Source organism: Melopsittacus undulatus, chromosome 2 (assembly GCF_012275295.1).
Source record: "Melopsittacus undulatus isolate bMelUnd1 chromosome 2, bMelUnd1.mat.Z, whole genome shotgun sequence".
NCBI lineage: Eukaryota > Metazoa > Chordata > Aves > Psittaciformes > Psittaculidae > Melopsittacus > Melopsittacus undulatus.
In genome coordinates, this window is record NC_047528.1 from 83,636,070 (window position 1) to 83,649,135 (window position 13,066).

The 13,066-nt window shown below is 34.5% G+C and overlaps 1 protein-coding gene across 4 annotated transcripts in view; it reads right to left on the reverse strand.

Annotated features, from left to right (window-relative positions):
* The window catches only part of DMD (dystrophin), a 1,017,291-nt gene that overhangs the window by 653,463 nt on the left and 350,762 nt on the right, over positions 1 to 13,066 (reverse strand). For 3 of the 4 annotated variants that reach the window (XM_034074486.1, XM_034074485.1, XM_034074487.1), the window contains 5 exons: positions 11,720 to 11,890; positions 10,155 to 10,337; positions 8,523 to 8,657; positions 7,586 to 7,735; positions 647 to 808 (listed from right to left, as the gene is read on the reverse strand). In XM_034074486.1, the coding sequence (XP_033930377.1) occupies positions 647 to 808; positions 7,586 to 7,735; positions 8,523 to 8,657; positions 10,155 to 10,337; positions 11,720 to 11,890 (801 nt within the window). Of the gene's footprint in view, positions 1 to 646; positions 809 to 7,585; positions 7,736 to 8,522; positions 8,658 to 10,154; positions 10,338 to 11,719; positions 11,891 to 13,066 lie in introns of those variants that run through there. The other variant, XM_034074488.1, reaches the window with a different exon arrangement.

Genomic DNA, 13,066 nt, shown 5'->3' on the forward strand with positions numbered 1-13,066 from the left:
GGTTTATTTAATTTATATTCTTACCATTTTAATGAAACAGTAAAGCAGATGTTACAGAAGAAAGAATGAAATGGTAAAAATTAGAATTAGGTGTACATTTTTATTTCACAGACTCAATGAGCCACTTCTAAAGAACTGGAAAAGCTGTTTCTGCTAAACTTATGTGAGCTGTAAAAACTGAAATATAAGAACATTTATATGCACCTAATGAAATAATTAACAGCATTGTCTTTGTTTCAACGAAGTATTTAGTAACAATCCCTAGGCCACATAATCAACTTTGTAAAAGAGCCATCTAAGAGTAGTGTAGATGATCAGTTTCTTCTTTTTAGGATGGAAACTGAATTTTAAAGGTTCATATTATTTATCTTTGTAATTTTAAAATTAGTCTTCCATGGCATTTATAGCTCTTTACAAGTTCTGGACAATTATATAACATAAATCAGAAAGAAAATATGACTTGACTGGAAGATTAGCTTAAACATCTAAAAGTAATCCTACCTAAAATTTACTTGCACTTTCATACTGATCATATTGTAAATCCCAATTATTAATATGATGCTGAGGGACAATCAAACACTCTTGGGTTGATTGCGAAAACCAGTAAGAACATGAATACATCATATTCAACCTGTACATAACTTACCTGTGCTTCCTGAGGGACCTGTGCTGCATCAACTCTGTCTGCAGTGTAGGCTGTTAGCTGTTTGTCAATAACAGCAAGTGACTCTTGGATTAAGCGTAGAGTTTTGTCAGTCTCCTGGGCAGATTGAATACTCTGTTCAAGACTCTTTTGTCTTCTCACAGCCTAAAAACAATGACTATGTTATCAATATTCACAGTCATAATGTATATAATATATTTTAACCACTTTCCCCCCCCCAAAAAAAAAAAAAAGATAAGAATCCAAAATAGTACTCCTGACTTGTGCTCATCCACCTTTTTGTATGATAAGTTGCGTATCTTTTTTCCACCCATTCAGTTTTTTTTCAGTAAGAACCAAACAAAACCCCAGATTGCACAGAAAAGTTGTAAAAACTATAGGACCCTGAAAACAAATGCGTGCATTGAGGATTTCTATACAAAGTGAAAGATGGCAAAGCTGCATAATAAAACCATCCTGATAGTGCAGTCCTTCATTCTGAGGCATGGCCTGATCTTATATAATTCAAGAGATTTTGTTTACTGAGAATAGGGTTACTGTCATCACAATCCCATCTGAGACAATCCAGTAAGTGAAAGGGATAAAGACTCTCTTGAGAAGGAGCTCTCTTATATGAAGTATTAATAGCTGTCTGGAACAGAAGCAATGCCTAGTCTGTGGGAAAAAAAATATAAAAGAGAGGGAGATGGATCCTTGTCTTGCCTTGTCTGTGGACTTGCACAATCTATTATCACTCTAACGGTAGTCTCTTTTATCTAGGAATTTCTCTCTTCTGCTCCACTACCAGTGCCACAGTAGATATCCTACTACCACCTTTTACACAGCTCGTTTTTCTGAGAAGGATGCTTTCCCTTCAAAGGGGCTCACTTCATGGTTTACCAAATCAGAACAATAAATTCTTCTTCTAAGTTGTCCTTGAAACACAGATATATCTAAGCACTTGTCATAACTTATTATTTGTAACAGTTTAATATGATATTCACCAGGTAATAAATAACCTGGCACTTTCTTCCACCTATCATTGTAACCACTTGTGGACACATATTTTAATTAGAGTACATCAGAGATTCTGCTTTATACAAAGCACAAAATAATTACCAACAATCTCATATGCAATACAGTTTTTGTCTGTACAAGCCCAGCCATACTGCTGACCACAGAATAAAGTAACTTTCTCTGACATGAATCAAAGGAGGAGGGAGAAAGCAAGCACCCTTGAAATAGCATTGCTGAGTGTCCTGTCATTTTTCAAGTCAAATCACACTTTTTCTCTTTGGTAAGCAGCTATACTTTAATTTGATTTCATACCTATTACAAAACTCTTGCCTTGAACAAAAATATCTCTCAGCAGTTCAGTGAGAACATTTGATATATCTACCTTTTTCATAGAGCTCAGATTCTTACAGAGCTCCACATTTGACAACGAAAAAGATTATTTCTTGTGAGCATTCTTACGAGCTCTTGGACTTAGTTAAAGGATAGGAAACCAACCAGTATGTACCTATATTCGTGTATGTAAGCTGCTTTGTGCTATTTCAAAACAGCTGATCAGATAATCTTGAATTACTGCCAGAAATCTTTTGTGGAACTGAGCAGCTTTACAGACACATGCTGTCAGTGTTAATGGAAGCACCTCATCCACTAAGGTATTATTACCCTACCAAATGAACTATTAAAACAGGGTAACTTTGCAGTACAGTACTAAGGCTTGTGACTTAAATGACTTTTACCTTCACCTGATTTGAGATTTTATATTAGAATGTTCTCAGTATGTTCAAAGCAGCAGGGTTAAAAACCACAGCTTCCATTTACCTTAGGGCACCTTACCATTAATTTGTAAGACTGGGTAAGATACAGTCACTCCCTACCTTTCCATTTGCATCACTGTACAGTGGATTGAAAGATACATTAGATTAGAAATGGTAAGTATTGTTTTAGAGCCCACACATAAGGGCATTCTCCAGGAAGCCTTTACCAATCTCTTTGGATAACTAGTAGACTAACCTAAGTGTATAATACATTCATATTGAGGGCTGCAGTTTCCCAATGTTCAGAAGACCTCACAATTTAAAATAAGACACTGAGGAAGTTCCATTCTTATTAGTCATTAAAATACATGCCTACACTTTTTGGAGCGTTGGACACAAACTGGTGTATGTCCTTCTGAAAAACTACTTTTTATAGCAATACCTGACATTTTGAACCTCTGTTAAAGGCTAACCCACATTAACTACTATTTACAGCTAGGCACTTGCTTGAGATAAATTTGCTGCAACCTCAGGAGAAGATTGCATGCACACAATGAATTAGTTATCAGCAGAAATTATATTAAACATCTTAGAATGCAAGTGGAAAAATTAAACCATTCCCAAACCCACTGATCAAATATTAAAGCAGATAAAAAAAAATTACAAGAAATCCTTGCATGAGCGACTTAATTTTTAGGGCTGGATTTGAAGTAAATGAAAAGTCAGATAAATATATATGCATGCTTATAATACTTTTATGCACTCACAGTGTCAACATGTACACACACACAGACAAATCATTGCTGTTTCAGTGTCCTCAGAGAGAATTTGATTACAGTCTGAGAACCTGTGCAACATTTTGTATCTTCCAAGTGAGGTGAAAGTACATCTTTTCCGAAAACTGTGAACAGTTTAGACAATCTGTTGGTATCAGACCGAGATGTGAATATGGTGGTAGAACAGAGGAATTATTCGGGCAGTGAAAGCAGACCCAAAGAGCCAAATGCTGGGAAATGGCTCCTTCACTGTTGTGATGATTTTCTCAGATATAAATGCATGTCGCTTATTTTTTTTGTCTGTATCACACTGGGAACAGACCCCATCCTGCATGCTCACCTAAAGTCATGCCTCTAGCTGACCCTGTTCAATTCACACAACAAATGTAACAAAAAAAAGTCTTCACAATAATCTTATAAAAGGTACAATACACTTATGTAATGTAAAATATTTCTCCAATACAAAAGAGCTGACTCAAAATCATAATCCTGTGTATTAAGTAGGTCCCTGGCACTGTCACTGGCATTGCAGAATAAATTATTGATTCAACTAAAGGGAATGACACAATATGGAGGCTTCTTCCTCTATTTAATGAGAAAAGAGAGCTATTGATGGAGATAAGCACTGTAGGACTTTACAAAAAGGGGCACACATACTACACACACACCTGTGAACCCAAGTTTCAAATTTGTCCCTGAAAGATATACAGATGTGCATGGTGAAAATCTATATATGCATATTTTTAAGACATGTGAAAGCTGAAAACTTTTATAATACAAAAATATTTTAATTTATGAGTTCAGGATTTTTTTTTGTTTTTTGTTTCTTTTTGATCTCCTCTTTCACCTCTTTTTTTTTCTCTGAAGGATGTTCTTTCTGTTTCTTTGTGGAAGAAATAAATGGTTTAACATAGCAGCATATATATAAATGGGTCTGAGGACATAACAGGAAGCTCTAGCTTTGCTATCAGAGCATAGCTGATAAAGCTGAAGGGTTTGGTCTCTAAAGGGAAGCGTCTGACAGTTAATGGCTAAATAGAAAATCTCAGGAAAATAACCAACTGTTTATTTCTGAGCCAGTGAAATGTTGACAGCTGTCAAGGACAATAACAACAAACAAAAAACCTCCTGTTAGACATCAGAATGAAAAAGAAAAAAATGTTTACAATCTGATTTTTTTTTATTAAAGTCTCTGCAGGTTTTTATAAATTTTTTTAGTTGTTTTTTATCATTAAGCACTACATTTATTTTTTTGTGATATGGATATTGCAGAAATCTGTTAACAATTTAACGAAGATCGATGATAAGTGGCAATGTTGCATATTATCCATATAAAATGCCTTATTAAATAAAAGGATGCACTGAGAGGCAATCAAATATCAGGAAAGCTCGAACAGTTGCTTATGACTAGTTCGTTCTTTGATGTTGAATGCTATAAAGCTATATTTATAGACATTACCACTTTTTCCTTAAATAGTGCATTTAATGTATTTAATGACATTTGTCACATGTACAGTTAGTAAGATTTTCATTAGAGTTTTGTGGTGAAAACCAAACTCTTTTGTTGTTAAGGTGGTACTTGGCTGTTGTACTACAGAATAAGAACAAAAGCTATTGACAATTATAGTGCTTTTACTACACAGTATATTTATTTCAAATGTAGAAGAAAATTCATTAAGTTACAGCTCATGGAAAGGGGTCTGTTAAGAAAGAAATAGGTTAGACTTTTTTTTTTGGCTCAGTTATACTCTCTATAGAGAAATATTACTACCGTGGGGTAAAGTTGAAAAGTAAAAAGTTAGGAAGCTTTAAAATTGCTTCTTAACTTGTTTAAATTACTTTAGAATTTCACCCAGTTCTTGGTGTTATAACAGTTGTGCCTGAGATATATTACATCACCACTTTATGATTTGCATCAAATTGTTATTGTGTTAATCTCTGCTTCTTGTTTGGAACCAGAGTGGATTAGTCTTTAGGCTAAGCTAAAAGCATATTTTCTAACATTCAAAGCATGCATTTTGGAAATTTTAACACCCTCCAAGCTGGAACTAATTCTTGTATGAATTCTAGTAATATTTCACGGTGTTTTTTTTTTAAATAAGTGGCTACAAATATTTGACCTTTCACCATAAAGCAATATTAGTCTTTGATCAACTGTATTCCAAACCTGGAAACTATACCAAGGAGGCCTGATTTATCTCTTTAGAGTATGTCTGCAGACAGATAATGCTTCAGAATATATAAAAGCAGTCCTCTTAGCAGTTTTCAAAGTAATCACATGGAGATGGGACATGAAGACTTCTTTCTCCTCTTGAGAGGAGAATAAACAAAAAATGTGTCAAATGATGAATGTGTACTCTTTGAAAGAAACAAAGGGTAATCTTGAGGGGAGTCCTAAAATAAATTAAGAGACAGTCCCCAGTAATAATAATTGAATTTTGTGTAAAACTCATCTGAAAAATAATGTTTTTTTACAGTTCATTGCAAGCACAGCCTCAAGAATATCTGAACACATTTCTGAAGTTTGCTTGGACAGGATGTAAATCACTTTCAGCATTACAGAGGATGATAGACACCTGCAATAATACATTGAAGTTCCTCAGGCAACAGTTTTTTAGATCCGATATATAGGGTTGTAAGTGAATCAGTCCTTGAAAAGTAAAGATAGGGTATATGTTGCTTATCGATCAGCCCCAGATGCTCAAAGGCAAACTAGACACACTCAGTCTTTGTTAACTAAAGAAGATAAGGTATACAAACATAAAGCCATTGTCTGGCTTTAAAAATGAATCTCTGCCTAGGTAGCAATGCTGCATTGTCTTGCAACATCATTCACATGGCAGTGGTTTGGACAGGTTGCTCTATTAGTAATGAATAAATATTTCACATATCAGTTTCTGTCCACATGAGCTTATTGTCTTGGTAATTACCTGCACAATTATTCAAGTAAAAATAAATAAATTAACCACATTAGGACAGCCTATTTGTCTGAAGTAGAAGTGACCTTGAACACCAGCTGAATAGTGTTATGCACCTGCAGTGTATTTTTATGCAAGGAAAGTGTATGCTGTTTGGATTTCAACAGGGCTATACAAACAGCACAGAAAATTCAGTGTCAGGAATCTACAAAAAACAAAGTGTGTGAGACTTCAGTGGAAAAATTAATAAAACATTTTGTTGTGGAAAATATAGAAGCAGGGTGACTGAGTCACTTGTGATTGAAGTAGTTTCTTTACAGCTCTTCTATTCATACAGAGATCTCACCTTTGACTACTAACTATCACATCAAACTTTCAAAGAAGGTAAGGGGCTCCACCCTTATCTCGTGTTGTTTTTTTCCTATACTTAAACTAAATTGGAAAGCAATGAATAAATTTAAAATATATTTTGCTTATATAATTATCCAAATTGTCTCCAGAATTTCACAAACATCTTCATGTTGTACTTTCTATATTTAACCTCTGCAGCTGGCATGAATATTGATTTAATGTGTATTATTGTATTTAACCATTACTCAGAATATTTGAAAATCCTGTTTTTACACACTAGAAGGCCTCTGTGTATTCACACTTTCAGTTATTGCTGAGCAGTGCTTACACAGTACCAAGGCATACTCTTTTCACTCTGCACCTCCCAGAGAGCTGGGAAGACACAGTCAGGACAGCTGACATGAACTGACCAAAGAGATATTCTGTACCACACAGAGTCATGATCAGTAATAAAAGGTGTGTGGAGGAAAGCTCTTCCAAAATTGCCATTACTCAGGGACCGGCACGGTATTGATCTCCTGGTGGTGAGTGATTGAAAGCATCACTTGCTTTTTACCTTTTTCTCTTTAACTTATTAAATTGTCTTTATCTCAATCCATGAGTTTTCTGACTTTAGCCTTGCCAGTTCTCTCCCCCATCTCTCCACCAGAATTGAGAAACTAGCTATGCAGTACTTTACTACATACTGGAGTTAGTCCACCACACCCATGCAAAATGTCCACTTTTTAAAATTACAGAATGGTTTCGATTTGGAGAGACCTTAAAAATCATCTAGTTTCAGCCCTCCTGAACATGTACTAAACCAGGTTGCTCAAAGCCTAATTCAACCTGGCCTTGAAGACTTCCAGGGACAGGACAGCCAAAGTTTCTCTGGACATCCTGTGTCAGTGCCTTGTCACTCTCACAGTAAAGAATTTTTTCCTATTATCTCTATTTTTTTCCAATTTTTCCTAATTTTGTCCTACTACCTTCTTTCACCTTATGGTAGATTTATAGTAGATATTGGGGAAAAAAACACTTAAAATAAGTCTTTGTGTATTGTTTAGGAACTATAACTACAAAATAAATTTTTTAGTTTGCTAGGCTGTCAGCTGTTTAATGGGAGGACAGGTCAACTATTAAATATACCTCCTGCTGAATTTCTTCCCATCGAGTATTAAACTTCTCAAGTTTCTCATTGATCAATTCATCCAAGATTCCACCATCAGTTAAAGTCTGAGCCAATTCCCGAATTTGATTGCGGTTGTCTTCTGGATGTCTCATTAAACGTTCCAAAGACTGGAAAAAGATCAAAAACATAGCTTGTTTATCTTTCTGCAAATTAGGTTCTACAGAGGAATCACAATTCACCTTAATAATTTAAGTAAGAAACTTCAAACTTCATACACAGTAAAAGTAGAGAGAAAAATAAAAATATCTATGTCCCATGTCTTGGCAGTCAATGTTCTGTAGCACTTATTACTGCAAACAAATATTTTTCATAAAATAAATTGAGTCTTTGATTTTAAAAGTGTGGACTATGCTCAATAAGTTCAATGGAACTATTTGTGTATTTGACAATAAAAAAATTGTTTGAGCATCTGAATGGATTACATTCAACAAGAAGAATGCATTATCTTTGTTATATTTTGTATTTGATCCACTAATAGTTTTAACTTAATTTCTACATGTTTGAAATTAATAAAAATTAAGTTCCATGAATAAAAATTACGGAATAATAAACAGAGTTGCAGTGCTAGTTTGCTGCCTCTGAATTCTTCCAACATTTTTTGGCTGTCCTAGGTGATGCCATGTTTGTAATAACATGTATTTTACTGTTACCAAAAATTGTCTATGACATCAGGCACAATCATTTAATTACCCTGTTCCACTTCCATAGATTTGAATACAAATTTATATTTTTATTTGAATACAAACTTATTTGTTGAATTAACTGAGAACATAGGACTTCCTAAATATTCTGCATCTTGCTTACATGTAATGTTGATTCACAGTTTGTGTTGAACGCAATGTGATTTAGAATTTATCAGTACAGGTGGTTTGAGATTATTAACATCACACTTACATCTAGAGACTCAGAAATCTCTTCTGCACCTCCCTGGATATTTTCAGTTGCCTTGAGTTTCAGTTCAACCTCATTCAACCATTTATTTTCTGCATCCAAATATGACAATAATTCACGCCAACATGCCCATACCTCCTAATGGAGATAAAAAAGTTTATCAAGATTGAAAATCTTTCAGCTTTCACTCATGAAACTATTGAAAATATTGCATGCTTCATCCCCAAAACAACATGGTTGATACCTGATGGCTGTGGTGCTACATGGTTGATTTTCTTTTCAGTATTTATATGTTTCAAATAAATATAATATACACCAAAAACATGTTCATTAAACAGAAAAAACCCACAGAACATATCATGAAAAAGTAAGCACTACTGCAAAATACAATTTGAATTTTCCGTCTCATGTATTTTCCACATTTTCTGTAAAATTTTCTTGCAATATATAAGTATGCAAGTTATCAGAATTTTTAAACACTCATGTTAGAAGTTTATGCCTTTATTACAAGATGTAGTTAGGTTGCTTATATATTCTGTATATTAATTACAGGTTCATAAAATATCTAAAAACACAGCTCTCAAGAACTCTCACTGAAATCTCTATGGAAATTAATTCTGAACCACATTTAGTGCAATTTATAGACCCCTTAAGTACTAGAATACTAAACAATGTTGCAAAATGAAATTATGCTCTTATTCTCTTATTATTGTCTAATATTTTATTTTTACAGTGCCTGAACATACTTACATAAGCAGCTAAACCCAACACTTTATACACAAGCAAAACATTTAAACTCTCTATAAACTATCTTTTCATTGTTACAGTTTTTGTTTGTACAAGTTAAAATAATTTTATGGAGATGCATCAGGCTGTTTGTAGATAGTTTCCCAGAGTTCATCTCATCTAACTTTGTTTCTACCAGATGTAAGCATCTGGTTTAGAAGGAGGTTATAGAGAGATATTAACAAACACCATCAATGATTAGAAGAAATACAGTTTACCAGCTTAGACTACACAATTTTTACAGTGAAATTTAGAGGAGATAAATTTTACGCAGGTATATAAATGTCCTGCATGAAGTTAGCTATTGCAAATTCGTTCACAATAAAAAATAACACCTAATTCACTGTAACCACTGTATAAAATGCAAATACTCCTATGGCAAGAATCTGTAACGGAGTTGGCCAAAATGGCAGCATCAACTCAAAACACATGAGATATTCAGATCGCCAGCAGATCAGATTCTGTTCCTATGCTGAGATAAGATCACCAGCTTCAAGCCATTCAACCAAATGCCTCAGCCAACGGAAGAAAAAACCTATAGGAACTGGTGATGATGTCACAGGGTTGCTAGAGAAGGCAGAAGCTTGGCTTAATCTCTAAACGGGTAAGAACCCTGAGCAGCTATTAACATCTCCCACCTAAGAGCCATGTCTAAGGCTTTTCTTCTCTAGCATACATGATTCTCAAAAAACATGTTGTATATAACTCATACAATGTGGTATTTTGTATATGGTTCATAAAGCAAGGACAGCCTGAGCTACTCATGATCTCATATGATAATACATCTTTGGTCTCTACCTTACTTTTTCAGTTAGAAAGGCTATAAATATGATTGACAAGATATCCAACCTCCAAAGTTTTGCACTTTCCATTCAGTCTGCTGCAGAGTCGCTGGTAGCTGGTAATTAGAACATCAAGCTCCTTTTTTAAAGCCTCATGAGCTGCAGGTGGAGCCTTTGCTATAAAATTATTCACAGAATCAGTAATAAGCTTCACTTTCACTTCTTTCTGCATGGCTTCCTCCTTTGCTCTCTGGAAAAAAAAAAAAATAGTCCTGGCTTAAGAAGGACACTTATTTCTAGCAACTGTTAGAATTCCCTCAGGATTCTGCTGAAAGGAAAAAATACCCAATCAACCCCACAACAATAACAAAAAAACCCAAGAAACAAAAAATGAAGAACCATTTAATTCTCAGGCTTTCTGACATAACCTTGAATGCAATCCAAAAACTTTGGGGTTTTTGTGTTTTTTTTTTTTTATGTTACAAATTCATGTACCCAGTTTTAAAGGTACCATCACAAGCAGTAAAACAGGAAAAAAAGGAAAATACTTCTGAATGATTTTCCTCTCTATGACACTGTCATTAACCTGCATTTAAAGACAAATGGAGAAAACAATTTTTCTCCAGTGTTCTCCATTCCAAATCATCATTCTCCATCTCCAAACAGTGTTCTCCAAACACTGTTTCTCCAGTGTTCATTTCATACTTTTATGAGAACACTGATGTTGATTTCATTCTTTCACTTTACAGAGAGAAAAACCAGCTCTATTATTCACCCCAATGAACAGTAAGCTAATATGAAGACAGGACAAAATAAAAAGGAAACATCCTCCTAAACTGCACTTTCTGCATTAGACCCTATGCAGAAAAGTTTAACAAAGAACAGGCATAGGAAATATAAAGATCTGAGAGACACAGAGAACCACAAATGAGTGGCAAATAACAAATCCCACATAACGGATCTGGAACAACCCACCTGCCACCTTTTCCCTGGTTTAGTCTATGTAACCACAACAACTGATGAATCCAATTCCCACCTTTCTTACTCCAACTTTTGATACTCTCCCTCTTGTTATGCTGTCTCATTAATAAGATATAGCATTGTTATACTTAGTATTGTTTTGTATGAGTGCTTACAGTGGGAAAGTGTCTATGATTGGAGTCATATCACTACTGGAAACAGTGATGGTATACACAGTGTCATCAGTATGTACTAGTCTTCACAGGAATTTGAGAACTTCCTGCCCCCAAAACTAAACCAAAACCTTGTTCTCAGCAACCTTTTTTCTCTCTGGGTCTGAGGAAGTCCATGAACCAGAATAATTGGGATCACACTTTCACTGTCAGGGAAAGTTTAATAGGTTGTTCTTACTAGCTCTGGGGAGAAATGGGTTGCAGGATGAACACAGAATTCTGGTTAGACATTGCCTGCTATGTAACAGGCTGCAAGCTTTCAGGGAAAGGATCATCAGAAGCAGTTGCAGTGATGCATGACAGATGATCTGATTATCTGTATAGGTTGAGGTGTCTCAGTTTGTACATATCTTTATTCCAGATGGAAGTACAGAATATTCACCAGAGGTCCATATGGGAGTTGTAATGTATAAATTTCAGTTTTAGTTCATCTTTTTACCTTCAGTTCCTCAAGAGCATTCTGTAATTCATCAGGTGTTTTATAGTCAAAATCTCTCTCCAGATATTCTTCCTCAGCTTGTGTTATCCATTCATGCATCTCTGACAAATCTTTTCTGAGACTCACGGTTTTATCCAAACCACCTTTTAAAGCTGCCTTCTTATCATAGGCCTTTAAGAAAGAAAAGATTATATGGTACTTAAATCAAGGGTACTGTATAAACTTGACAATACTTTAGCCTGAAAAGAACCAAATTAAATCCTATAGTAACAATATTGCTGTAATTAGACAGATGTTAACACATAATTAGATGGGTATTAATAATAGGTAATGAAGAAAGTATTACACATGTGTATATATATAATTTTTTAGCAAATTATTTCTTTGCAGAATGAGTTTTTAATGGTTCTGCCTCATATGTTCATTAGAAAAAAAAAATCTGTAAAAAAAACATCATCCAAGGATTTCTCAAAGATGTAAAAAGAATAATCACAAGAGACACTGAAAGTGCATCCAAGGATAAAACCAGAGCTATGAAGTCATCTGACCTTCTAACCAGTTTGAATGTAACTTGCTAGAGGATAGGCTGGATGGGGCTTTGAGCAACCTGGTCTACTGTTAGGCATCCCTGCCTATGGCAGGGGGTTGGAACTAGGCGATCCTTAAGGTCTTTTCCAACACAAACCATTTTAAGGTTTTATAATTGTATGATTATTTGAAATTTCTCTGAGAGAAGTGCAAAGGTATCTAACTTATTAATGTTATCAAAATAAGCATTTAAAACCTCCATATTAGTTGGTGGGAAAAGACTAGAGGACTGGATCAAATAAATGTCTTACAGATTTCAAAGATCAGCTTTTTTGGTATATATCAGAAAAATATACAGAGGATATTTTTCACATGTGAAGTGAATAATAATAATTTTAGAAAACATTAGACCACTCAGAAAGGTAATAGTTTCACTGTTATGCAACCATACATTAAAAAGGTAGACAAAAGAATGAGTGATTAGAAAAAGGTAAAATTTTGAACTGTCATAAAGAATAAGAATCCAAACACCACCGATGAAACAACAGTAATTTCTAACTTCCTTAATCTGTAAAATTATTTATTAAGAATGTCTTTAATTAAAATAAAAGAACTATATTTTCCTGTTATGCCACATTCTTACAAATTCATGTGACCACTGAAGACTAATGCACACACACGCATACATATGTGCACATACTATTAATTCCAAGTTAGTGAATTCTAGAGTAACGACACAAGAGTACAATGATGCAGAGGAAAATGTAACACTAAATACAGAAATAGATTTTTTTTGGAGGTGTCACAATATCAGTTTCA